A 23,249-nucleotide genomic window follows, 5' to 3' on the forward strand; every position below is an offset into this window, starting at 1 on the left:
GAGAGAGTAAATTCTTTTAAAGACTAGCTTGTTTCAGCTACTCATAACTGACTGAAATTCCGACACCAGAAGAGAAGAACAAAGGTATTGGTTCTTTTTTAAAAGATCACCTAAAAGCCTATCAGCTTCTGCCTCTCTCAGCATCATCTCATTCGAACCTGGGCTGAGGGTCCAGAAACTCAGGGGTGTTGTTGAAATGGAAAAAACACAGAAAGAGTTGGGTTATCATGTGTGTGACCTCTCTAAGCATCTTGTAAGAGATGGAGTTGGAGAGGGGAGAGGATGAAAGAACCATCCAGAAAGACGTATCCGTGTTCAGAAGAAAGGAAGCTAGAGATGATGGTGGTGGTGGTGATGATGACGTGTGTGTGCGTGTTGCAGGCAGATGTCAGGGGGTGCCAGGCAGAGAGAAGAGGACTTGTCACAGCCCTGCATACCAGCCCAGACTCTCCCTCATGCCCTTGTAACCTTTCTAAGGCTCTTCCACAAGTGGGTTTCCAAGGTTGTCACCAAGCCTTTGCCATCCCCTACTAAGGCTGCATCCAGGGACGGGCAGGGCACTGGGTGGAAGGGAGCGCTGGAAGTCCTAGGAAACCTCACTTTCCCCCTGGCCAGGTGCAGGGGCTGGGCCTTGCCACCAGCTGGGGGTCTCGGAGTTGGGCAGGGCTCTGCCTGCCTGTTTGTTCAGCCCTGAACTGAGGTTCCTGTTAGGAAGCAAACTTATTTGTGTTCAGACTGATTTGTTTGCTGTTCACACTCCGGTGGAGAGATGCCCCTTGGAGTCCTGGCTTCAAACACAGGGGTGAGCGTGGGAAGTGAGAGTGGCCAAACTCAGAGCCTGCAGGGCAGGAAATAATTGGGAAAACCAAAGTCTACAAGCCTCTGATGAGGAGAGGGAGAGTTGGACCCCACTGGCAGCTCAGCCCTGGCTCCCTGCTTTCCAGAGAAGAGCCACGTGGGGCTCGCCCAGTGAGGAGTCCTAAGTCAGGAAGGGTTTGGAGTCTGGCTTCCTCACTCACCAGCAGAGCTGCCTAGTGAGGAACAAAATATACTAATGCCAGGGTCCCCACTTTGAGAGGTTGATTTAGTTGGTCTGAGGCGTGGCCAGGGCACTGGGACTTGTAAACCTTCCCAAGTGATTCCACTGTGTGGTCAAGGTGAGAGCCTCTGTTTAAGAGCCTACCAGCTACTCAAACCTTAATGTGCATACAGATCACCTGGAGACCTGGTTAAATTGTTGATCCAACTCAGTGGGTCCAGGTTAGGTCCTTAGATTCTGCATTTCTAACACACTGTCAGGTAATACTGGTGCTGCTGGGCTGGGGACCATACCTTGAACGGCAAGGCCCTCTGCCTGCTTTGAATGCCTCATTCCAGTTATGCCCATTGATCAGAGGGAAGGAGTGAGAGCCTGTCCCCAAGCTTTCTGCACCTGTTCACTTGGCCCACCCTTCCCCCACTACTTTACGTGGTTAGGTGATCAACATACTTCACAGCTTCTCTGGCCAAGGCCAGTCTTGTAGTCATTCTCAAAGTTTAAGCAGACAAGGCAGATCTCTTCCCCTACCTGGGACAAACCAGTTCACCTGGCTCCAGCTGGGGACTGTGGCAGAGGTAGGGAGGGGCAGCAGAAAAGCAGCAGGCACATCCTTCTCTTGTCCTCTTGGGGACTCAGGCCTGATGGGCAGATAGGACATAAACATTGTGTGGTAGGGTATGTTTCCAAAGCTGGCTAAAATAAAGACTTCCTTCCCACGTGCTCTGTTGCAAAGAGGCCTTGCCATTCCCCCATCCCCTCTTCTTGGATCTGGGCTAGCCCTATGACTTGGTTTGGTCAGTAGAATATGAAGAAAGTGATACTGTGTAACTTCTGACGCAGGACCATGTGATCTGAAGTTTTTCCTCTGCCAATTGGGGTGCTCGCTCTCAGGATCCAGCTTCCATGTGAAGCCCAAGCCAGTCATTGGGAGAGAAGAGTGAGTCCCAGTCTCTCAGGCAGCCCTGCCAAGATGCTGGATTTGTGAGTCAAGCTAGCCTGAATGTTTCAGTTCTAGCCACCATCTGATGGCAAGCCAGACCAGTTACATAATTTGTGAAGCCCAGTGTAAAATGAAAACTTACGGTCTATTGTTCAAACACGGTTAGGAATTTCAATATTTTTTTAGTGACTTTCCTCCCTTTTGAACCTCAGGAGCAGGTTCCTTCTACTGGTTCATGGCCATTACCACCAGATGTCTGAAACAGACCCCACTCTTTGTCTATCTCGTCCTCTTTATCCTCATCCCCTTGCGAATTCCCCTAACAAACCTTTCTCTTGTATGTTTACTATTTGTTATTGATCATTTATGGATCCATGTAAAATATACAGGGCTGTTTTGTATATATGTCTTTAATTTACATAAATGGTATGGTATAAATCTTTTTTTCTTTTCTTTCTTTTAATCAAAACTCTTTTAAAGTTCTCTCTTTGGGGCCCTCCGCATAGAAGTTTCATTGCTTCTAGTAGCTGTTTTCTAGTATGTCACATTGCTGATAGGAAGTCTGCTGTCAGGTTGATTTTGATTTGTAGAAAACCTTTTCTGTTGTTAAAAAGCTTGGGAGATCTTCTTTATCATCAGCATCCAAAGGATTCAACAAGATGCCTGGGTAGCTACTGTCTCACAACGTGTCCTTCCAGCCGTGGGCAACAGGCAGCAGGAGGGGGCACTTTTGGCTGCACTGAGGATGCGGTGTCTGAGAAACATCCCAGTGGGGACATCTGACAGGAAGTCAGGTAGGAGAAGGTGTCTGAGCTGAATACAGGTTTGGGAGTCACCTGCATCTGGCTTCTACTTTGAAAAAGAAAGATACTGATGATGAGATCAAAGATGGAGGAGAGTTTGTCAGGTGGGGAGGTGAGTGGGCAGAGGGTCTATTATTAGGTGAGCAATTGCTTTCTTCTTCTTATTATAAAATATTTCGAACACTAAGAAAGTTATAAATATATGATAAATACCCAAGAACTTACCATCCAACTTTATTGATTGCAGCTTTTGCCATGTTTATTTCAATTTTTCTTTCTTTAAGTAAAAGTGCATCACAGACACGTATGTAGTCCCTTTGAACCTCTCACCAGTCTCATTTGTGGGAGTTCACGCCCACGCCCGCTCCCCACCCTGCTTCTCCATGAGACCCCCGGGGGGGCGGGGCCCCTCCTGGGCTGTCAGGAGAGCGGCGCCCACGCAGGCACCCAGGTGAGGCGCGGGGGAGCCGGAACGTTTCCGTTCCAGTTGCTTTCCCTCTTGTTTGATTTTAGTGTGTCTTTTGTTTTGTTTTGATTTTTTGCCTAAAATAAAAGTGGGGTTTTGCCTTACTTTTCTTCCACTTGCCAGTTGGAGGTAATGTAATTGACCCTGGTTCGTATTTTTATCTCACTGAGGGCTAAGAGGGGGAAGGAGAGACTGGAAACGCTGTGAAAGCTGTCTTTCACACATCCATACATTCAGTCACTTACTTATTCATAGCACAACTATCCATTAGGCCCCTGGACTATGGCAGACACAACTACGTGCTAAGGACATATGGGTGCTAAGTTTAGGGGACAAGAACCGTATGCAGAGATACTTGGGAAAGTGGGGCTTTAAAAAATTTTTTTACATTACCTTCAGAAAAAAAAAAGGGAAGTAAAATTACTATCAAGAGAACAAGTTAAATCTTAAAAAAAGAAAAAGAAAAAAAGAGTATCTAACTTAAATCAAAAAAGAAGTTTGGATTATATAAAGTATGAAAAATACTAGCTGTCACATATGAGTTACTTACTGCTTCAAAATGCTAAAACTATCTTGAGCCTACATTTAAAGGAAGAATCACAAATGAAAAGTTGAGCAGGAGGTATCTAGCCAAAAGTTGTTGGAGAGAAAATTATTCTTAAAGAGGACAATGAACCCCAAACTTGCAGACACAGTGACAGGGGCTCACAGCCGAGCTGGAGGCTGATCTTCATGCAGCAGCGTCAGTGCAGGAACAGAGACGGGCACAGGGGCGAAGGGAGCCCTGGAAATGGGGGCAGCTGGGGAGGCAGAGGGGTCAGGGCAGAGCCCACAGCACAAGCGGTTTCTGTGCTGAGTGTTGGCAGCTGAGCTAAAGCTACTCTACCTTAAAGGGATGGGAAAGGCTATTCCAGATAAAGGAAAAGAGATGTGCAAAAGCGCAGCCAGAATTAAAAAAGTGTGGTCCAAGAGATACAGATTGGCAGGCGGGTGACAAGAGTGTAGGTTTGGGAAAGGCAACGGTGAGGCTCAGTCTGCAGAGGGACTTGTAAGTGGAGAGAAGCAGCTTAGTTTTTATATCTATAAAGCGTAGACTACCTTCAAAGGACCTGAAGCAAGACAGTGGTATGATGAATGGTGATTTAGCGGCAGAAGGGAAGACAGGAGAGAATTCAGTTTAACGAACTATTACTAAGCAAGGCACAGACTGGCTGTTGTAGCATATTACGCTTTTTGGAAAGGGGAAAAAAACATTTACACTTGCAAATGCATAGAGTTCGACCCTGCTCTTTCTGCACTTTCCAGGTGGGGTTACTTTAATTGCCCGCTAAAGGGAACATGAGACCCTGGCACCAGCAGCTGCCCCCCAGGAGGGGGATGGGGAGCTGCTTTTCAAGGAGAGAAGGAGATTTTTTTTTTCTTTAGTTTCTTCCTTCTTTTCTTTTTTTTTTTTTTTTCTTCTGTATATCCTTTTGTATACTTTCATGCTTTCGAGTTTGTACTTTGGACCTGTATTACCTGGCCAAAAGTTAATTTGCTTTTTAAGAGGTCATTAGACCATCTAATAGTTAGGGAGGATGTGCCTGCCACCCACCCCGACCTCCCCAGGAAGAACGTCCTTAATCCTAGCAGCCTAGTGAACTCAGAAAGCTTTTGTTGAGATGAGTGACTCCTGGTCAGGCTAGTACTCAGACCTGGGGGACGGGGAGGCGGCCTGCATAGATCTTACACCTTCTTGCTGCTTGTATTTGGGGCTGACTGATTCCATTACCAGCCTCCTAATCCTGGCTGGTGCCAAGTGGGTTCCCCTGCTGTGTCCAGCAAAAGTGTACTGAGGCATCGTTCAGCAGCATCTGGGGACCACGGGAAGCGGTAAGCCACGAAAATGGCAGAGAAATGAAGACACAGGGGCAGCACAGAAGATAAGCACCCAACCTTCCTTACCTTGGAGCAGATTTGTGAGCAGAAAGGGTCCAATGTAGTTGGTGGCAAAGGTGACATCAAGGCCCTCTGGGGTACGTGTTGTGGGCAATCCTGGGAGGAGATGAAAACATAGGTGGTGGGTGCTGGAATGACAACCTTGAGGGAGATGATGTCTGGGGAGGATATATGGGGGTTCAGTAGAAAAGCCACAGGAGCATGTATGTGCCAAGATCAGGGCAGTGAAGTGTGAAGCTACAACTTAAGGTAGGCTTTTTAGGACAGTGTCCGAATGAAGAGTGTTTGCACAGGATATACAGGTTAGGCTTGGAAGTGCCTGTTCCGGGGTCCCTGAGCCAGAAAGGAGGCTCCTGAAATGCATTTAGGGGAAGTAAGTCAGGACACACACCGCAGACTGCAGCATTGTTAACCAGTAGGTGTATCTCCGGATGCTCATGCAGAAGCCACTGAGCAAAGCTCCGGATGGAGGCCATCGAGCTCACGTCCACCTCACCAAGCAGGAGCTGGTTGCTCTGTGAGGCTGCTCGTATCTGGGCCAGGGCTTGCTGTCCACGCTCATGGCTGCAGCAGGCCAGGATCATATGCACCCCGCAGTGGGCCAGCTCCTGGGACACGCTCTTCCCGACGCCTGTGGGAGGGCAGCTTCAGAGAAGGCTGGTCCAGGGAGTGCGGAGAGGGCAGCGGAGCAAGGGGAGAGACAAGGGTCTGAGAGTGGGTGCTGATCCTCCTCTCTGCCCCCCCTGTTGGGGCTGTTGGAGGCTGTGGCCCATGTGAGGTGACAGGGCAGGATGAGCACTCACCGCTGTTGGCCCCAGTCACCACTGCCGTCTTCCCGGTCAGGTCTGTGGAGCAGTGCTGGAGGTCCCAGAGATAACACCAGATACACACACTTAGTCTAAGCAGGAGGACCACCGTGAGGAGGACGGAGCCGGGACCCCAGACTGGGGTGCTGAGTAGAAACCACAGTGACATAGCAGAGAATGCTGGCCTGTCAGTGGAAGCGTTGCCCACATAGAGGGTGGGGAGGGACTAGCCAAAGCTAAATAGGGACTAAGCAAGAAGTTGGTGTGGAGCAGACACAAAATTTAAGGAGGCATTCCCTCTTGGATGTGTTGGAGCTCCCCGTTTAAACCTGAGAGTGAGTTCCTCCTTTAATTGTTTTTCCTAGTGACCTGATTGCCTCACTCCAATGCTGGCCCATGTCTAAGATCAAGAGAGCCAGGACTACCCTGAGCCCTGCATAGGCTCAGATTTGTCTCCACATAAAACTTGGATTTGTGCTCTAAGGTGAACTGACAGAGACCCAGGGACTGGAAATCGAATTCCTTATGCCTTGAATCACTCTGTGCTTAAGCAGGGCCATCCCCTTCCTCCCCTACTGGAATGAGACTCGATGAATTCTCCAAACTGAGGCAGACCCCGACTCGCAACTCTTACGTCTGCTCCTTTGTGGACAGACAGATGGCTCTCCAGACTGCCTCTGCTGGGGAGTCACCTTGGCCCTAAAGCAGGGTCTCCTAAGGGTGGTAATGCAATTATTCCCGGGAGTCAGCGTTCTATCTTCTAGGCCTGCAGGACAACTGCTCCTCTCCAGTTCAGTGGGAATACACACTTGGAAGAAACTGACAGACACGGGGCCAATTCTTAAAGCAACCCAGGTGTTTATTTCTGGCAGACAGACAGAAAGTAGGCGGGATTCCCACTGCCTGAGGTTCAGGGCCCAGGATGGGGCAGGTGCCTGGAGGGGAGTGATGATATTTGGGGACCTGACTTTTGTTAGCTGTGCCACCCATGTTCTTGGGCACCCGTGTGGATGGGACGAGAGGTGCTGCCCTCTTCGTCGTCCTTTTGAGCTTCAGCACAGCTAAGCAGCTCATGGGTGGCTGGGTTCCACGTGCGCACACCAGGAGCCATCTTCGTTGCTTTCGGCAGCAACGTGGGCTTCCTCACCACCTGGGACTTGGCCTTGAGGACTCCAGGAGCAGGGTGAGGCCCCTTCTGAAGATCCTGGCTCTCCTGATCATTGGGGTCCAGGCCCTGCGGGAGTACGCGGGTGCGGCCCGCCCACAGCTCACCCAGCACCTCGGCCTCCCCCTCCCAGCCGCTGGGCCACTTGGCACCTGGCCATAGTTTGGATCTGGGGCTGCGGGCCACGGGGGGATGGGGGGTGGGGTGGGGGTGGGGCACAGGTGCGTGGCGAGAAAGCAGAGGCCGGGACTGGGGAAGGGCGGCTTCGAACAGAAGCCTGGCGACGGTAGGCCTAGGTTTAAAGTAGGGAATTGGAGGCTGGGGCTGGGACGCAACTCTCAGATGGGAACCCCAGGCGGGAAAGGGAAACAAACTGACGGCAAGACGCGGGCACAGGAGACAGAGGAACTAAGGTTGGAGCAGCCCAGAGAGGCGCTGAAGAGAACAGAGACGCGGCGGCGGCGGGAGGTGGGAGGTAGTTGGGGGCGGGGCTTACTTTGCCTTGGCTCGTCTTCCTTTCCACCGAGCAGGGCGCGCACCGCAGGGGCACGGCTCCTCGAGCCCAGGTGTCAATTGGGCAAGGTGAGGGTTCCTCGTCCTCCGCCCACGTGGGGTCCTCTGCTAGGTGGGGTTCTCCCTCATCCCGGGGCACAAATCTCATCTGGACCATTTGGAGTATGGTCTCCCGTGCCCTGTTCACTGCGTACGGAATGCACTGCGGAGGCGAGAGAGGGTCTCAGTCCAGCAGGCAGGGGTCAGGGAGAGAGGAGATGGGTCTGGAGGACGCGGATCCAGCCCCACCTGCCGTTCCAGGTAGGATTTGCAGGCGGCATCCATCACTTGGTCCATCAGCTCCTCCACGATGTCGCCCACCACCTCCTCACCCTCCTCGCGAGCCCTCAGCTTCGCCACCTCCACTTCAGTCAGCTCTCCAGGCACTTCCCCCTCCTGCGGCACCGGAAGTTTTGGTGGCCGCGGCTTTTCCGCCTTGGATCCGGGGTCACTCTGTCGTCGGGGTCGGGCCTGCGTCTCCTGACGCTGGGAAAGAAACAGGCAAATCAGGGCGAGAAACCCAGGAGTGGAGAAGGAGGAAGCTTCCTCAAGTTGTCTAATAGGAAGGAAAAACCTTCTGAAAGGGACAATTTACTAAGAGCCTACTATGGGGACAGATGCTTTTCGGGTGTGTGACCTAGCTAATTCAATTTTCCTAACAGCTCACTAAGCCCATTTTACAAAGACACTGAAACTTGACAGAAGTTAACCTACATTTGCTTGAGATTATACCCTGAACCCAGGCTATGTATAGCTCTAACCGCAGAGTCCTTGCTATTTGCACTAGTTTAAAGTGTTCAAAACTCTTGAGAATTCAAAGAAGTTGAGGAAGATGAGTCAAAAAACAGTGCTGGAATTATTGGTGTGTTTAGCGTTTCCTCCCCTCCCCCAAATCAACTTAGGTCCTCATTTAACAATATACATCTCAATAAATTCCAGCTGAATTAAAGGATAAACACACACACAAATGAAAGAAAATAAAAAGAAAACTTGAAATGTAGGAAAAGTAGTTTAAATCGTCATATAATCTCTGGGTAAAAGAGAACTAAGAATAAAAGTCATGTAAGAAATAATAAACAAATGGGTAGAAAAGTGTATACATATGGGTCGAATTTTCCTTTCCTTACTTTTTAAAAAACTCCTATTTACAAGCTGGTAATAGTAATTAACATTTACTGCCACGTAAAGCCTATCAGTCACATACATGGATTCAATTGCTACATTTTTTAGAGTATGTACTAAAATACTAGAGTATTTTATCCCCATTTTACAGAATTTTCCCAGGATCAGAGAGCAAGGAAGTAGTGCAGTCATAATTCATATGCAGGCAGGTCTAACTCCAGAACTTGACTTTATCCTGCTTCCTAAACAAACAAAAATGTTTCCAACAAATATTAAAAAGGATAAGTATCCCCGAAATACATTAAAGTGCACATAAAATTTTTTAAAAATCGTAAGACCCCCAGGAATAATAAGCAAAGGACATAATATTTCATAAAAGTAGAACTGTTGATGACAACATTAGAAAAGATGTGCAATTTTCCAAAATATCAATTCAAGTTTTATAAATATACCAAAAAGCATATTCTGAAATGAAAATAAAAATATATTCCCTAAAATATTTCCTGTAACGTCATTTATAACAGCAGAATACTGAAAACATAGGTCTAATAAAAAGAACAGATGGCTAATTGTGTGCGAGCTATGTGATGGAACATTATCCCATGATTGGAGGTAATCTTCAGGAAGAATTTACAATAGCATAGGAAAATTCTTATGATATGTTAAATGAAAGAAACAGGACACAAAATTACATCAGGTATGATCTCAGATATGTAAATCAACAGGTGTTGAAGAAAAGGAAAAGTCCAAAATTGTGGGGCAAAAATAAATGTAACAGTGGATATGTTTCTTTCCTACACCCCTCTCCAGCTTATAAGGTTTCTACAATGATTTTGTATCCTTTTATAATCAAGAAAAGTCCACTGAGAAGGGAAAAAAAAAAAATAGTCCCAAAAAATCCATTAACGACCCGGGAATTTACTAGCAGATTCTTAGGCGCCTTCTCACTTCCCCACAACAGTCTCCCTGAACCTAAGTCCTTCCAAATTCACCTCCCAACAAAATCTTCCCAAACCTTTGCCTCCCTACCCCTAACCTTAATGCCTCATACATGGTGTTCCCCCAAAATTCATTCTCCTTCAACTTGTGTTCCCTAAACCTCACACTGAACTCAAAACTCCTTAAGCCTCACTGCCCCTCTGCTAGTGAGAGCAGCGCTGGTGGCAAGCCCAGGGAACGGCCCACAACTCAGTCCTGGCTTGGCCACAGCAGGGCAGGTAGGTCTGGGAGAGGAGAGTCGGTTAGCCTTCCCCTCCCAGCCTCTCATGTGGCACCCGTGATACGGACTGTGCCTAGACGTGGCCTGACCACAGGGGCCAGAAGTGTTGTTGCACAAATGCTCTTCAAATCTGTTTCTTAAACTGTCTTGACTTTTAAACAATTTGACTTTCAAGGGTAGCCTCATTGTTATTTAGTCCATTTCTTCCTCCTGAAATTCTCAAAATGGCTCATTCATCTAGCAACACCTCTCCCCAGGGCCTGACCAATTCTGTTTTCTCCATTTAAGTGGGTGACTCAATGTAAGAGACTTATTACACGCATTAGCAGTTCCCAAAGTCACTTCTTGTTCTTGGGCTCTGCACCACCCATTGAAACCCTTCCCCCAGCTTCCCAGAGTGCCCGTGCGTCTGTGTGGGCGCGGCGCAGGTGGAGTTTTCCGCCCAGCGCACAGACGCGGCTTCCCTGACCATCCTGAGCGCCCGCGTGGTGGGCGGGCGCCGGGTGGCTCCGAGCTGGCCGACGGATCGGGACGCGGATCTGAACGGGCTGTCCCCGCTCTGGCGCACCCTCCGCTGAGCTTAGGCTCACCGAGCCTTTGTCCGCCATCGCCACAGCGGCAGCTCAGACCCCGCAGCTCCAGGGCTTCCTACTCCCTCCGTGGCCGCCCCGGCCTAACGGCCGCCCGGGTGTAACGGCCGCCCCGTCTAACGGTCGTCCCCGCAGCCGCGCCGCGAGCCGCACTTCCGAGTTGCTGGCCCCACCCAGCGGCCGTGCGTGCGTGCGTGCGTCGTCTCTATGGTAGCGGCGGATCCGGAGAGACAATGCTCCTAGAGACGGGAAGCCGATTTGGGGCGGATGGTGTGAAGTCTTAGCTGGCCTGGGGTCGTCGGGGAGCCGAGCGGAGGGAGGTAGGGACTGGGGGCTACCTCGCTTCATCCCACCTCGGCTTGGGCTCTTTGGGCCACTGGGGCCTGTGCCATCGCCGTTCCTCCTCCGGGATTCCCCTCATCGCCCGATTACTCAGCCCTGGGGTTCCCCTTGCTTGCTCCATGGTACCCTCCCCGCACCACGTGACCCCCCCATCCCATCATGACCCAGGCTCAGGGGTCTCTCCCAGTGCCTCATAACAGCGCCCCCAACCCCCACAGGAATCTCCACCGTCGTCTGTTTCCCGTGAGCCTGGTGATTCGGGCGTCTCTCCCCTGGGATGTTCCGCCGGGAGCGCTCCATTCCCCTTCGAGGCTCGGCGGCCGCCCTGTGCAACAACTTCAGTGTGCTGCAGCAGCCGGTCCGCAACCTTACACATATTGGCGTAGTCCATGGACCCGGCGCCCAGCTTCTCAGCGCTGCTCCTGAGGGGGTGCCCTTGGCCCAGCGCCAGCTCCACGCTAAGGAGGGCGCTGGCGTGAGCTCCCCATTTATCACCCAGGTGAACCATGGAGTTGGGAGCGGTGCTGCTGAAACCAGCCCTCAACCCAGCCCTTCCTCTCCAAACCCCGAGGAAGAGGCCTTGTCTAGCCGTCTGAATTTCCACACTTCAGAGTCGTCGTGTCCCCTGTTCTGACCACTTCTCCCTGCTCTGACTCACCGCCCTCCAGGTCCACTGGTGTGTCCTCCCTTACCGAGTATTGCTGGTACTCACTTCACATTGAGGAATACAGGTAAGAAGAGGACCTTCCTGCCCTCCCCAACTAGAGTCTTCTCTACTTCTCCCCAAGGCCCCTAGACCTTTCCCCCATTTACCTCTAAACATTTCGAAACTTTTAGTGTGCTTAGCCTTGTTGCCCATCTTCTCTCCTTCCTTGTTTTTCAGTTCTCAGGTGCCATCTCCAATACCTGCCCCTTTACTAGCTTCATGTCCTTGGGTAATTTGACTTCTCAGAGCCTCAGTGTCCTCCTCTGTAAAATGGGGATAAAACTAGTACCTACCTCCCAGGGTGGTTTTGAGGGTTAAATGGGCTAAGGCTAACATGAGTATATGCAGAGTAGTCAGCACAGAGCTCAGCAAAGGTCAGCTGAGTTGTGACCCCATCCTCACCCCTGTGTTCCAGATGTACAAGTCTGATGGCTCTGTCATGGTCTATTGGCATGCACTGGACTCGAGGTGCCTCCTGTGGGACTGAGTGGGGGCTGGCGGTCCGGCTGGAGCCTCGGTCTTCTCGCCCCGCTCTTCTCGCCCCGCTGGCGCCTGCGGTAGGCTTCTAGGGGGCGCGCCGCGGCCTGTGGAACCAGAACCTCCGCAAGCTAGCGCACCCAGCGTCACCGGAGGCGCGCGGGGTCCAGGAGCGCCATCGCGGGCTTGCGGCCCATTCTGCGCGGCGGTGCACCGAGCCGCGGGTCCGCGCACCAGGGCTGCTGCGGCAGGAACCCGGCTAGGGGCTGAGCGCTGTGGCGCCATCTGCAGAGGGGCCTGACACCAACACACACGGGGCGATTCGGAGCACCTCCTCGTTCTTGGGCTCCGGCCAGTCTCCAGCCACATGAGGCTTGGGTGTGTAATAGTAGAGATCTGAGGGAGAACTGGGAGCTGAGGGGCTGTGCCCTCTCGACTGAGGCCTGGGGGCTGGCTCCCAGAGACAACTGCAGCGAAGGGTGAGGACTGGTGGCAGGCGCCACCTCCTCTGCCGGTGGGCTACTCGATCTCAAGGATGTGATGGAGGATAGGTGGCCCCTCGCCTGGACGTCTGGTTCCTCTAAAGGACCCCGAGGCTGTCTCCTGCAACTGCTTCGGGGTGGGTGGGGTTCCCAGGGTGACTCTCAGCTCCTGAGAATGCTCCCAAGATTCCATTCGCTCCTCAGAGTCTGTATCCATCCAAGATCTTCCTAAAGGGAGCTGATCCATGCTCCCTTGGTCCTGGGGAAATACACTGGGGTGGAGGTGGGAGGTGAGAAGTGTGACGTCGGGAAGGAGACAGAGGAACTAAGGTTGGAGCAGCCCAGAGAGGCCCTGAAGAGAAAAGGACATGGCGGGGGTGGGAGTGGGAGGTGGGAAGGAGCTGGGGGCGGGGCTTACTTTGCCTTGGCTCTTCTTCAGCCCCACCAGGTAGGGCGCGCACCGCACGGGCACGGCTCCCGGAGCCCAGGTGTCAATCAGGCAAGGTGAGGGTTTCTTGTCCTCCGCCCACGTGGGGTCCTCTGCTAGGTGGGGTTCTCCCTCATCCTGGGGCACAAATCTCATCTGGACCATTTGGAGTATGGTCTCCCGTGCCCTGTTCACTGCGTACGGAATGCACTGCGGAGGCGGGAGAGGGTGGTCCCAGTCCAGCAGGCAGGGATCAGGGAGAGAGGAGATGGGTCTGGAGGACTGGGATCCAGGCCCACCTGCTGTTCCAGGTAGGATTTGTAGGTGGCATCCATCACTCGGTCTATCAGCTCGTCCATGATTTTACCCACCACCTCCTCACCCTCCTTGAGAGCCTTGAGACCCACTGCCTCTGCCTCAGTGAGCCGTCCAGGCACGATGTCCCCCTGCGGCACCAGAACCTTAGGCGACGTCGCCTTTTCCGCCTTGGGTCGCTCTGGAGTCTTGGGCCTGCTTCTCCTGCCTCTGTGGTAAAGGAACAGGCAAATCAGGGCGAGAAACCCAGGAGTGGAGAAGGAGGAAGCTTCCTCAAGTTGTCTAATAGGAAGGAAAAACCTTCTGAAAGGGACAATTTACTAAGAGCCTACTATGGGGACAGATGCTTTTCGTGTGTGTGACCTAGCTAATTCAATTTTCCTAACAGCTCCCTAAGCCCATTCTACAGACAAAGAAACTGAAACTCGACAGAAGTTAACCTGCATTTGCTTGAGATTACACCCTGAACCCAGGCTACGTATAGCTCTAACCGCAGAGTCCTTGCTATTTGCACTAGTTTAAAGTGTTCAAAACTCTTGAGAGCTCAAAGAACTTGAGAAAGATGAGTCAACAGTGCTGGAATTATTAATGCAGCCACTCTCTGGGCTTCTGCTCAGCTTCCAGGTGTGTACAAAGGTGTCTACTCACACCCAGACCTGCAGCTCCCCCGCTTGCTGCGTAAATGACTCGAGGTTTCCCAGGGGAATCACATCCCCCCTCGTCACCCTCCTTCCCAGCCCCCCAGAGAGAAAGGGCTCCTTTCTGCCCACTCTCCTGCCTGACCCTCCCCTCTTCTGGCCATGCCTCTCCCCCCAGATCTCGCTTTTTCAATAGTCCTTGGATCCCTAGGTGATTCAGGGCTGCTCTGCCTTCTCCCTATTCCCTTCCACTCCTCAGGGCCCCGCACCTGCACCCTGAGGGGCCCACTTGCAGTAGGCTGAATCATGCAGACAGGCTGAGCCACCAGGCAGCAACACACGCTACCATAAAGGGGCAGCCAGGCGGGGTTCTCCGCTAGAGGAGGAGGAAGTGCAGGGTGAGGGTGGGGAGGGTGAAGGAGACCATCCAACAGCGCCTCTTCTCACCGTCCAGCATCCCCCACGTACACACGTACTCACCATGGCTGGCGAGGGTGAGGTCATGGGTGCGGAACCCATCTTGCACCGCTGCCAGGGTGAGGGTGGTATGAGCCAAGAGGTGGTAACAAGGACCTCTGCCAGACAGAGAAGTGGGCAGCAGTCAAGTGAAGGGCGTGTATGGCAGGAGCTTTAAGGGCCTCCATGGCTCAGGCTGCCCTACAGAAAACCAGATTGCTTCCCCCACAGGGGTTGGAACAAACATTTACTGCACCCCTGCTAAGTGCCGGACCCTGTTATGTATGTTATTCCACTGTATTCCCATGACAGCCCTGTGAGGTGACATTCTTTAATTAATAGATGAGGCCGCTTGAGGCTTAATGAGGTTAAGAAATCTGCCCTTAAATGGAGCTTAGGTGATGTGGTTGGAATTTGAATCTATGTCTATCCAAAACTAGCCTTCTTTTCATTACCCCGAAGGTTCTCAAACTGCTCCTCCAAGGCCCAGTGATTCTACTCGGTGCCTCCAGGTGCCTGCAGGCAACACCACAGGACCCAGGCTACCCTGCTTTGACCAGGAAGCTATCCTGAATGTTTCAGTTCCAGCCACCCTCTGATGGCAAGCCAGATCAGCTACATAATTTGTGGAGCCCAGCACAAAATGAAAACATAGTGTCTGTTGTTCTAACATGGTTAGGAATTTCAAGGCAACAAGAGCAGAGCATTAAGCCAACTGCAGGATCTCACTCAGTGTGAGGCCCTGTGCAACTGCATAGGTCCCACCCTGAGGCCAGACCTGATCACAACGTCACAAGACATCCTAGCAGACACCATGTGTAGCAGAGGGACATTCCAGCTGAGCCCTGATACACAGCATCAGCAGATCACCAAAACACATTGAATGGTTTACTCTGGTAAAATGGGAAGCCCATGGGAGGAGCCCAGGGCAGGTCAGTGATTTGGGAATCTCATCGGTTAAGACCGATGACAAGTGATAATGCTTTTCCACTAAATGGACAGATCTTTGAAGATGAGGATAGCTTAAAGAATGCAACAGAGAGCTCACAGCGAAAAAAAAATGTGACAATGAATATATGTATGTTCATATATAACTGAAAAATTGTGCTGTACACTGGAATTTGACCCAACATTGTAAAATGACTATAACTCAATAAAAAATGTTTAAAAAAATGCAACAGAGTCAAAACTAACTACAGCCCAGTGTTCGAAGGTGTCATTTGCCCAGACGGTGCTGACCTGATGAAGGCAGAGGAGGGCAGGAATAGGACCTTTCTTGCCTGCCTTTTCCCTGGGGCAGTCAGCGTGGAGGGACTGAAGATGAAAGGTCTTTGGAGTCACATGGACCTAGGCTTACATCAGGTTTGAGCCCATTCACATTGTGAGAGTTTGGGATGCCTCCCACCTCCTCATCTTTCCACATCCTGCTCCCCCTGCAGCCTTTCCCACCCCAGAAAATGTCAACTTCATCCTTCTAGCTGCTCGAGCCAAAAAACCTTGGAATCACCTTTGAATCCACTCTTTCTCTTATCCTCACATCCAGTCCATCAGCGTAATTCTCATACGGCTCCCCTTTCTAAACATATCCAGAATCTGACCTTGCCCAAACAGTTCTGCTGCTCCCACTGTGGACCAAGCCTCCTGTCTCTTGCTAGGATCACCGTAATAGGGACCTATCTGCTCCCCTGCTTTCACCCTTGTCCTTCTACAGACTTCAACTCAGCAACCAAAGTGGTTCTGGTTAACAGGGTCAGATCGTGTCACTCCTTTGCTCAACTCCACTGACTCCCTGAAAGGTGCTGACAAGGCCCTCCACTCCGTTTATTTCTCTCATCCACTACTACCCCCATCTCACTCTGCTCCAGCCACACTGGCCTTCTCTCTTTCCCTTGACCAAATATACTCCTGCCTCAGGGCCTTTGCACTTGCTATTCCCTCTGTCTAGGATGCTTGCTTGTCCTTCAGCTACCTGCATGGCTCATTCCCTCACCTTCTTCCAATCCTTGCTGCAATGTCATCTTCTTAATGAGGCCTTCCCCAACCTGACTTTCTCTGCTTTGTCCTATCTCCCTTATTTCCCTGTACTGCTTAATTTTTCTCCATAGTACTTACTACTATCCAACAAACTTATATTTTCTTTTTATTATCTCTCTCAACAAAAATGTAAGCTCTTTATAGAGCAGAGTTTTTATCTGCTTGGCCTACTGATTTTTCTCTTGGTGCCTAGAGCTAAGGTGGGCACAGAATGGTTAGCCTACAAATACTTGTTGAATGAACAAACCAATGAATGAATAAATGTAACTAATGGTATTAGTATCACCTAATACAGCGAACTTTGGATTTAGTGAAATCTAAAGGAAGTAATAAAGGTACAGTTCCTGGCATGGAACAGAGGCTCGTGCACACACGTGTGGGTATTGGGGAGGGGCTGTGAGCAGCGGGGAAACAGCTCATCAGCCTCATCAATGTCTGCCTCTTTGGCCACGTGTTCCTCTCAAGGGCTATAAAGGAGCCAGGTAAGATGCCACCAGCCTGAGTTTCTGGTCCAGGATTACCTGGGCTTTAGCTTTCACTTAGGGAATCTGGGATAGGAATTGATTTGGGCCAAATACATTACTATATCTCTTGAAACTTCTCAATTTTCTAAGCAAAAATAAATACCTGACTTTAAGTCCCTGCAAGCTCTCCCTGCCATCTCTCCCAATAATCTTATAACTCATCATTTAATTCACTGACTCTCATTTTTTTTTTCTGAATTTGTGAACACTTTTCTTTTTCTTCTTTATTTTAATGATTCCCCCCACCCCTTTTGGACCTCAAGAGCAGGTCCCTTCATGGCCATTACCATGAGAGATCTGCACCAGACCCCACTCTTTTTTTTTGTCTGTCTCTTCCTCTTTATCCTCATCCCCTTGCCAATTCCCCTAACAAACCTTTCTCTTGTATGTTTGCCATTTGTTATTGATCATTTATGGATCCATGTAAAATATACAGGGCTGTTTTGTATATATGTCTTTAATTTACATAAATGGTATGGTATAAATCTTTTTTTCTTTTCTTTCTTTTTTTCAATCAAAACTCTTTTAAAGTTCTCTCTTTGGGGCCCTCTGCATAGAAGTTTCATTGCTTCTAGTAGCTGTTTTCTAGTATGTCACATTGCTGATAGGAAGTCTGCTGTCAGGTTGATTTTGATTTGTAGAAAACCTTTTCTGTTGTTAAGAAGCTTAGGAGATCTTCTTCTTTATCATCAGCATCCAAAGGATTCAACAAGATGCTTGGGTAGCTACTGTCTCACAACGTGTCCTTCCAGCCGTGGGCAACAGGCAGCGGGAGGGGGTGCTTTTGGCTGCACTGAGGATGCGGTGTCTGAGAAGCATCCCAGTGGGGACATCTGACAGGAAGTCAGGTAGGAGAAGGTGTCTGAGCTGAATACAGGTTTGGGAGTCATCTGCATCTGGCTTCTACTTTGAAAAAGAAACATACTGAAGATGAGATCAAAGATGGAGGAGAGTTTGTCAGGTGGGGAGGTGAGTGGGCGGAGGGTCTATTATTAAGTGAGCAACTGCTTTCTCCTTTTTATCATTATAAAATATTCCAAACACGAAGAAAGTTATAGATAAATATATGATAAATACCCAAGAACTCACCATCCAACTTTATTGATTGCAGCTTTTGCCATATTTATTTCAGTTTTTGTTTTTTAAGTAAAAGTGCATCACAGACACATATGTAGTCCCTTTGAACCTCTCACCAGTCTCATTCGTGGGAGTTAACTACTATTCTAACCTGGTGTTATCATTTCTAGTCATGGTCTCATACAAATTACTCCATAATTACTTACCCATGAGCAGCAGAGAGCATGAAACGTTTTGCAGCCTTCTAAGCTTTATGTATGTGGCATCACACGGTACTTATCATTCTTCATTTTGCCTCTTTCACTCAGCACTATGTGTGTTAAATATGTAGCTATGGTTTATTAATTTTCATTGCTGTATAGTATTCCAAAAATGAATATACTACCTTTTATTTACCCATTATACTGTTAGGGGACATTTGGATTATGGACATTTGGATTTTTGGTTATTCTGGGGCTAAAAAGGACTGTGGGCTAATGGCTACCTCAGGAGTCTGGAGACTGGCGATTCTTCAAGTCCCTTTGGGGATCAGCATTTATGGAGCGTGTGCTATGTGCTGGGTATGACAAAATTGTAGCAGCAAATCCTCATGGCAACCTGTGAAAAATTATGAATGCTACTTTACAGATAAAGAACACAAGGTTCAGAGAGGGTAGGCCACTTACCAGGTGACACAGTTCACACATAGCAGAAGGGAGGGGCTCCCTCTCCTCCCCCCAGGATCCTCTGGCCTTGACCTCTATTTATTGTTCTCCCTTCCCCAGGAAACTCCCAGCCTCAGCCCTGGGGAAGGGGTGCTTCTGGAGCTTTCCTGAGCTGGTGCTTTTCTGTTGGCTAGATGCACACCTGGACCTGGCACTGGGGAGGCCCCTGTCAGTGCTCACTGCCTGGGCAGGCTTAGACCAGTGACAGAACAGGTACACGCACAATGCTGGCCCCTGGCCGGTGTGGGCCGCTGACAGGACTCAGAATCAGGCAGGTTCTTAGGACGCAGGACGCCTTTTTCTCAATCTCCATAGAGTTCTTCATTCGGTGCCCTAAAGAATTTAAGCCCTCTGTTCCCTCGTTGCTTTGTAGAGGTCTGGACTTATGTCAGGAAACCTATGCTCTGTTCTGCTCCTACATCCAGCTTGCGTGATGTGAGGCAGAAAGTCACTTAGGCCCCCTCTAAAGTGAGATAGTAACCTCGGGGGTGCTGAGCGCATTCACCGAGGCACCGTTTGGCTTTTTAAATGCTGGCCTTTCCCGAGTTCTGTCCTAGGAAGGCCTCGGGAACGCACCGCAATAGGAGAGGTCCCGGGGAGGGAGGGTGGTGCGTGGTACCCAAGGACCCAAAGGACCAGGTAGAAGGAGAGTGTCATTCCTCGCGGCAGACAGCAGGGGGCGCGCGCAGACCACGTAAAGGGGCTCCTGCCTTAGCCGGCTGCCCGCGCGGCATCCGCTTTTCCAGGGTCTCAGCAGCCTGGGCGAAGGCGCCGGCGGCGACTGTGCGAGGAGGAAGGAGAGAGGCTTCTTACCCGGGAACCTAGGAATCAGGATCAGCTTGGTCTACAGACCCCTCAGAAGCTCAGGGAAATTAAGCCCGTGTCGGGAGGCGGGGAGAGGCACTGTGCCCCGAGGGCAGTGGAGGGGTAAGGAAGGGACGCTGTGTCGGGTGTCCTTGGGCTGGTGGGGTCAATGCTTACTAACTGTGGGGGGAGGAAAAAGCATCCTTCCTGGGGGGTGGGGTAACGAGAGGATAGGGTCAATTGCAGGAGATTCCCCAAATGTCAAAACAAAAAAGACGACATTTTTCGTCTGGTTCCTTCCCGACCCTGGGGGATTGGGGTAGGGGTGAGGAAAGTGACCCTCTTCCCACGCAGTCACACCTAAGAGGTGACAGTTTGTCGGTGGGACCCCTGTTCCTGTTCCTGGACCACAACCCTTGCCAACCTCAAACATGCTGCCAGCCAAGACCCTTCTGTCCTTACAAGATGAGTCCATAGACTTTTTTTCTTTCCTGATTCCTAAATTAATGTATACATTTTGCACAAAAATTAAGTAATACCGAAATTACTGTTAAGGAAATGAAAGCCCCTAACAAAATAATCACTGTGAGCAGTATTTTTCAGATTTATTTCTGTTCCATACATACAGTAGTTTATTTATTTATTATAATGATTTTTACAAAAATCATTGAATCAAACTATTTTTAACTTGCTTTGTTTCTCACTTTATATTGGATGCTTCACTGTGTCAGTATTAATTTTAATAAATGGTTGTACAGCATGCAGGTGGTTGAGCCAACCCACCACTGCTGGGCTTTATGCTGGTTTTCCCTTTCCCCGCCTGACAAGCATCCATGTAGGTGTCCTCCCTGGAAGTACTTTTGGGGAGAGATTCTTAAATGCGCAGCTCCTGGGATGAGAGAGGGGCTCGTCTGAATGCTGGTGTTGCTGCATTGCCCTCCACAGGCTGCACTGTCTGGTCAGTCTTCCACCCACAGTGACCGCACGTTCCTGGTAGGTTTAGGCACAACTTCTCTTGAGGTGAGGGCTTAACCTCCGAACTCTTGGACCTAGTAGTTGCCTGACCTGATCACTTCTGGAGGTCTGAGTGGCTCACTAAGGAACTTAGGGGCAGAGTGAAAAGGAAGGGACGGGGCTTGTTTGTTCAGTTCAGAGCTGCCAACAGCAAGAGAAAGGGCTTGATAATGGCTCCAAGAACAGGGGTGGCCACAAAGTGGCCTTACCTCCCAAGGGATTAAGGTGGGGTGAAGGATGGAGCAGAGGAGCCAAGTGAAGTGAGGAATGGCTGGTGCTCCCTGGGAGGGAAACTTTGTCACTCCTGAGGGACAAGGGCCCACGTGGGCACAAGTGCTTTTAAGCTTCAGCTGTTTGGAAGGCAGGATGGTAATCCTATCCTTGGCCAAACCTCTCAGCTGCAACAGAACATACAGCCTGACTTTGAAGGAGAAGAGAGAAGGCCAGGGCCCACCACAGAGCGATCCTGAGCTGGCATCAGATGCTAAATTGGTTCAAAGAGCCTCTGAGCTGGAGAAGCCCTGGAGGGCTTCCTGGAGGAAGAGGTTGGACACTAGCTGTGCCTTGGTAAATGGGCAGGATTTGGACCCTCCGAGAAACCTGAGCAAAGGCATGTTCGTAGTAATGAATGTTCAGTCTTCTCAGGGAACAGGAAGGAGCACAGATTGAGGGTGAGTTGTGGAAGGGCAGGAGGACCTCTAGCTGGGGATGTGGCAGAGGGCAGTGTAGGGGAGTTCCTTACAGCGCCGATGAGAGGAATTTGTTCCAGGGTCCTAGACTGTCCTTCTGGTCTCTGGGTCCTTGGAACCTCTGGCTTAAGACTCTGGACCTGTTTTCCAGGGTTCCTGAAGGCCTATCAAAGGCTCAGTTCCCAGAGCACCTGAGAACTCAGACCTAGGGCAGCAGTCAGCTCGGAGCAGCCCGGTCCCCTGGTCTTGGAAAGGCGTCCCCTGCTGCGCGGGTACCAGCTGCTCCACTGGCATTTCTGCAAGGCTGCTAGCTCCCAGGTGTATGGGCACCCGGACGTGGGGCCCACCCCTCTCCAGTCTTCACACCTCCACCTCTGCCTCTTTTTCCTTCCCCATGTCCTACCGCCTCCCCCACCAGGCAGATGGGGAAGCAGGGGTGCGGGGAGAAGGGAGGGTTTGAGCCAGTCCTGGGGGGCGAGTCGAGGAGGGTCGAAGGGACTGAAGGAGACCGCGCCCAGGTTTCCTCCATTCGCCACACCCCATTCCCCTTCCTCTGCCCTTCCCTCGTCTTCCCGACTCCACTACGGTGCTTTCTCTCCCGTGCCCTCCTTCTTGACCGCATTCTCCCACCAGGATCTTTTGTACCAACCCAATTTTTATGGGAGTTGGTCTTCCACGTGTAAGCTCATTAAGGAAAGGTTGCAAAATTCATAACATTGGAAGGAAGAAAAAAAAAATCCATTTCTCCCCTGCCAGGTGCCTGTCTCCTCGGAGTCTCCCCTACGCCGCGAGCCCAGCGCCCCCGCCTGCTCGCGGGCCCGGCCGAGCACCCCCTGGGGCGGGCGCCGAGGCCCGGGGCGCGGCTGGGGCCGCGGCCTCCCCCAGCCCGCGAGCGCACGCCGCCGAGTCACAGCCCCGCCTGCGCCACCGCGGGCGGAATCGGGGACCGGGGATTGAGGCGGCCGCCGCGTGTTTGCCCAGCGCCCGCCCCCGCCGCCGCGGGCCCTAATCTCCGATACACTTGCGAGTTGGCTTCCTGCCCCGGGGCCCCCGCTCCCCGAGCAAACAGGGCGGGCGCGGCGCTGCATCCGAAATGTGGCATTTGAGCCGCGCTGCGGAGAAAAGCCGGTGCACGGCCCACCGGCTGTAATTGCCCTTCCCCTGCCCTAATCCTCCGGTGCGGCCCCGCCCGCCGGCTGCGGCCCATTGATTAGCGCGGGAGCCGGGGATCGGCCCAGCTCCGGGAGGGGCGCCGCAGCCCCCACCGGGGGCCTAGGAGGCAGTCAGGACCCACCCCCCGCCCCTAGCTCCCGTCCCCCGCGCCCCTCTCCAGCCGAGGTCAGTCCGGACTTGGAGAAGAAGCATACCCTTGAAAAGGGCGTAGAGGTTGCCAGGGGAAAATAGGGGTGGAGCGGAGGAGGGAAACACCCCGCAAACTTGGCCAGACACGCTGTCTGAGAGAGATGAGACCCCCGGTCATACTGTCCTTAGTGTGGGGAGGGGAGGGGCGCAGAAGACCCACAGGGGCTTGGCTGGGCTTGACACCCTGAGAGCCCACGGTGGAGCTGGGGATTGAGAGGTCCCTGTGTGCCCCAAACCACCCTCCAGGCCCCAGTGCTTCTGCAGTGGCCAGGGCCCACTTGCTGTGGTCTGCCAGAGGGGCCTGGGCCCCACCGCAGCCTCATTCGGTCATTCTTCACTGAATATGGGGTGCAGGGTGCCAAGTGCTCCAAGCTGGGAAATCGGCATGGTCTGCTCTACAAGCCGTTAATGACAGAGGTCAGTGCAGAGGAAGAGGGAAATAGGGTGATACGGGAGCCTTTGGGGGCACACCCACTGAGGCCCGAGTGATAGCTTTACAAGGACAAGACTCCATTCCCACCTGACGTGGGTTTTGTTTCTTCCCTTCCACTTCCCAGC

The 23,249-nt window shown here is 51.4% G+C and overlaps 1 protein-coding gene and 1 non-coding gene across 2 annotated transcripts; both read right to left on the reverse strand.

Moving 5' to 3' along the window:
• Nucleotides 1-6,828: 6,828 nt before the first annotated feature.
• LOC116157381 (uncharacterized protein C2orf81 homolog) lies at nt 6,829-10,799 on the reverse strand. Its single transcript, XM_064494392.1, has 4 exons — nt 10,641-10,799; nt 7,959-8,195; nt 7,654-7,872; nt 6,829-7,226 (listed from the first exon to the last, which is right to left on the reverse strand). Exons 1-4 carry the CDS (start codon nt 10,656-10,658, stop codon nt 6,966-6,968), a joined length of 735 nt encoding a protein of 244 aa, XP_064350462.1. The 5' UTR covers nt 10,659-10,799; the 3' UTR covers nt 6,829-6,965.
• A 1,333-nt stretch (nt 10,800-12,132) lies between these two features.
• Nucleotides 12,133-16,031, reverse strand: LOC105105425 (uncharacterized protein C2orf81). The gene is made up of 6 exons (XR_010384054.1): nt 16,021-16,031; nt 14,508-14,602; nt 14,297-14,403; nt 13,374-13,520; nt 13,066-13,284; nt 12,133-12,906 (listed from the first exon to the last, which is right to left on the reverse strand). It is a non-coding gene; the product is annotated as an uncharacterized protein C2orf81 (transcript).
• Nucleotides 16,032-23,249: the final 7,218 nt, after the last annotated feature.

The sequence above is a fragment of the Camelus dromedarius genome, chromosome 15, assembly GCF_036321535.1.
Source record: "Camelus dromedarius isolate mCamDro1 chromosome 15, mCamDro1.pat, whole genome shotgun sequence".
In the NCBI taxonomy this organism is placed as follows: Eukaryota; Metazoa; Chordata; class Mammalia; order Artiodactyla; family Camelidae; genus Camelus; species Camelus dromedarius.

What these genes read in the sequence shown, in the direction of transcription:
- LOC116157381 (XM_064494392.1), bottom strand. An exon ending in AATCCTACCTGGAACGGCAG is followed by an intron (nt 7,873 to 7,958) that starts GTGGGGCTGGAT and finishes TCGCCTCCGCAG; the next exon opens with TGCATTCCGTACGCAGTGAA. An exon ending in GGAAGACGAGCCAAGGCAAA is followed by an intron (nt 7,227 to 7,653) that starts GTAAGCCCCGCC and finishes GTACTCCCGCAG; the next exon opens with GGCCTGGACCCCAATGATCA.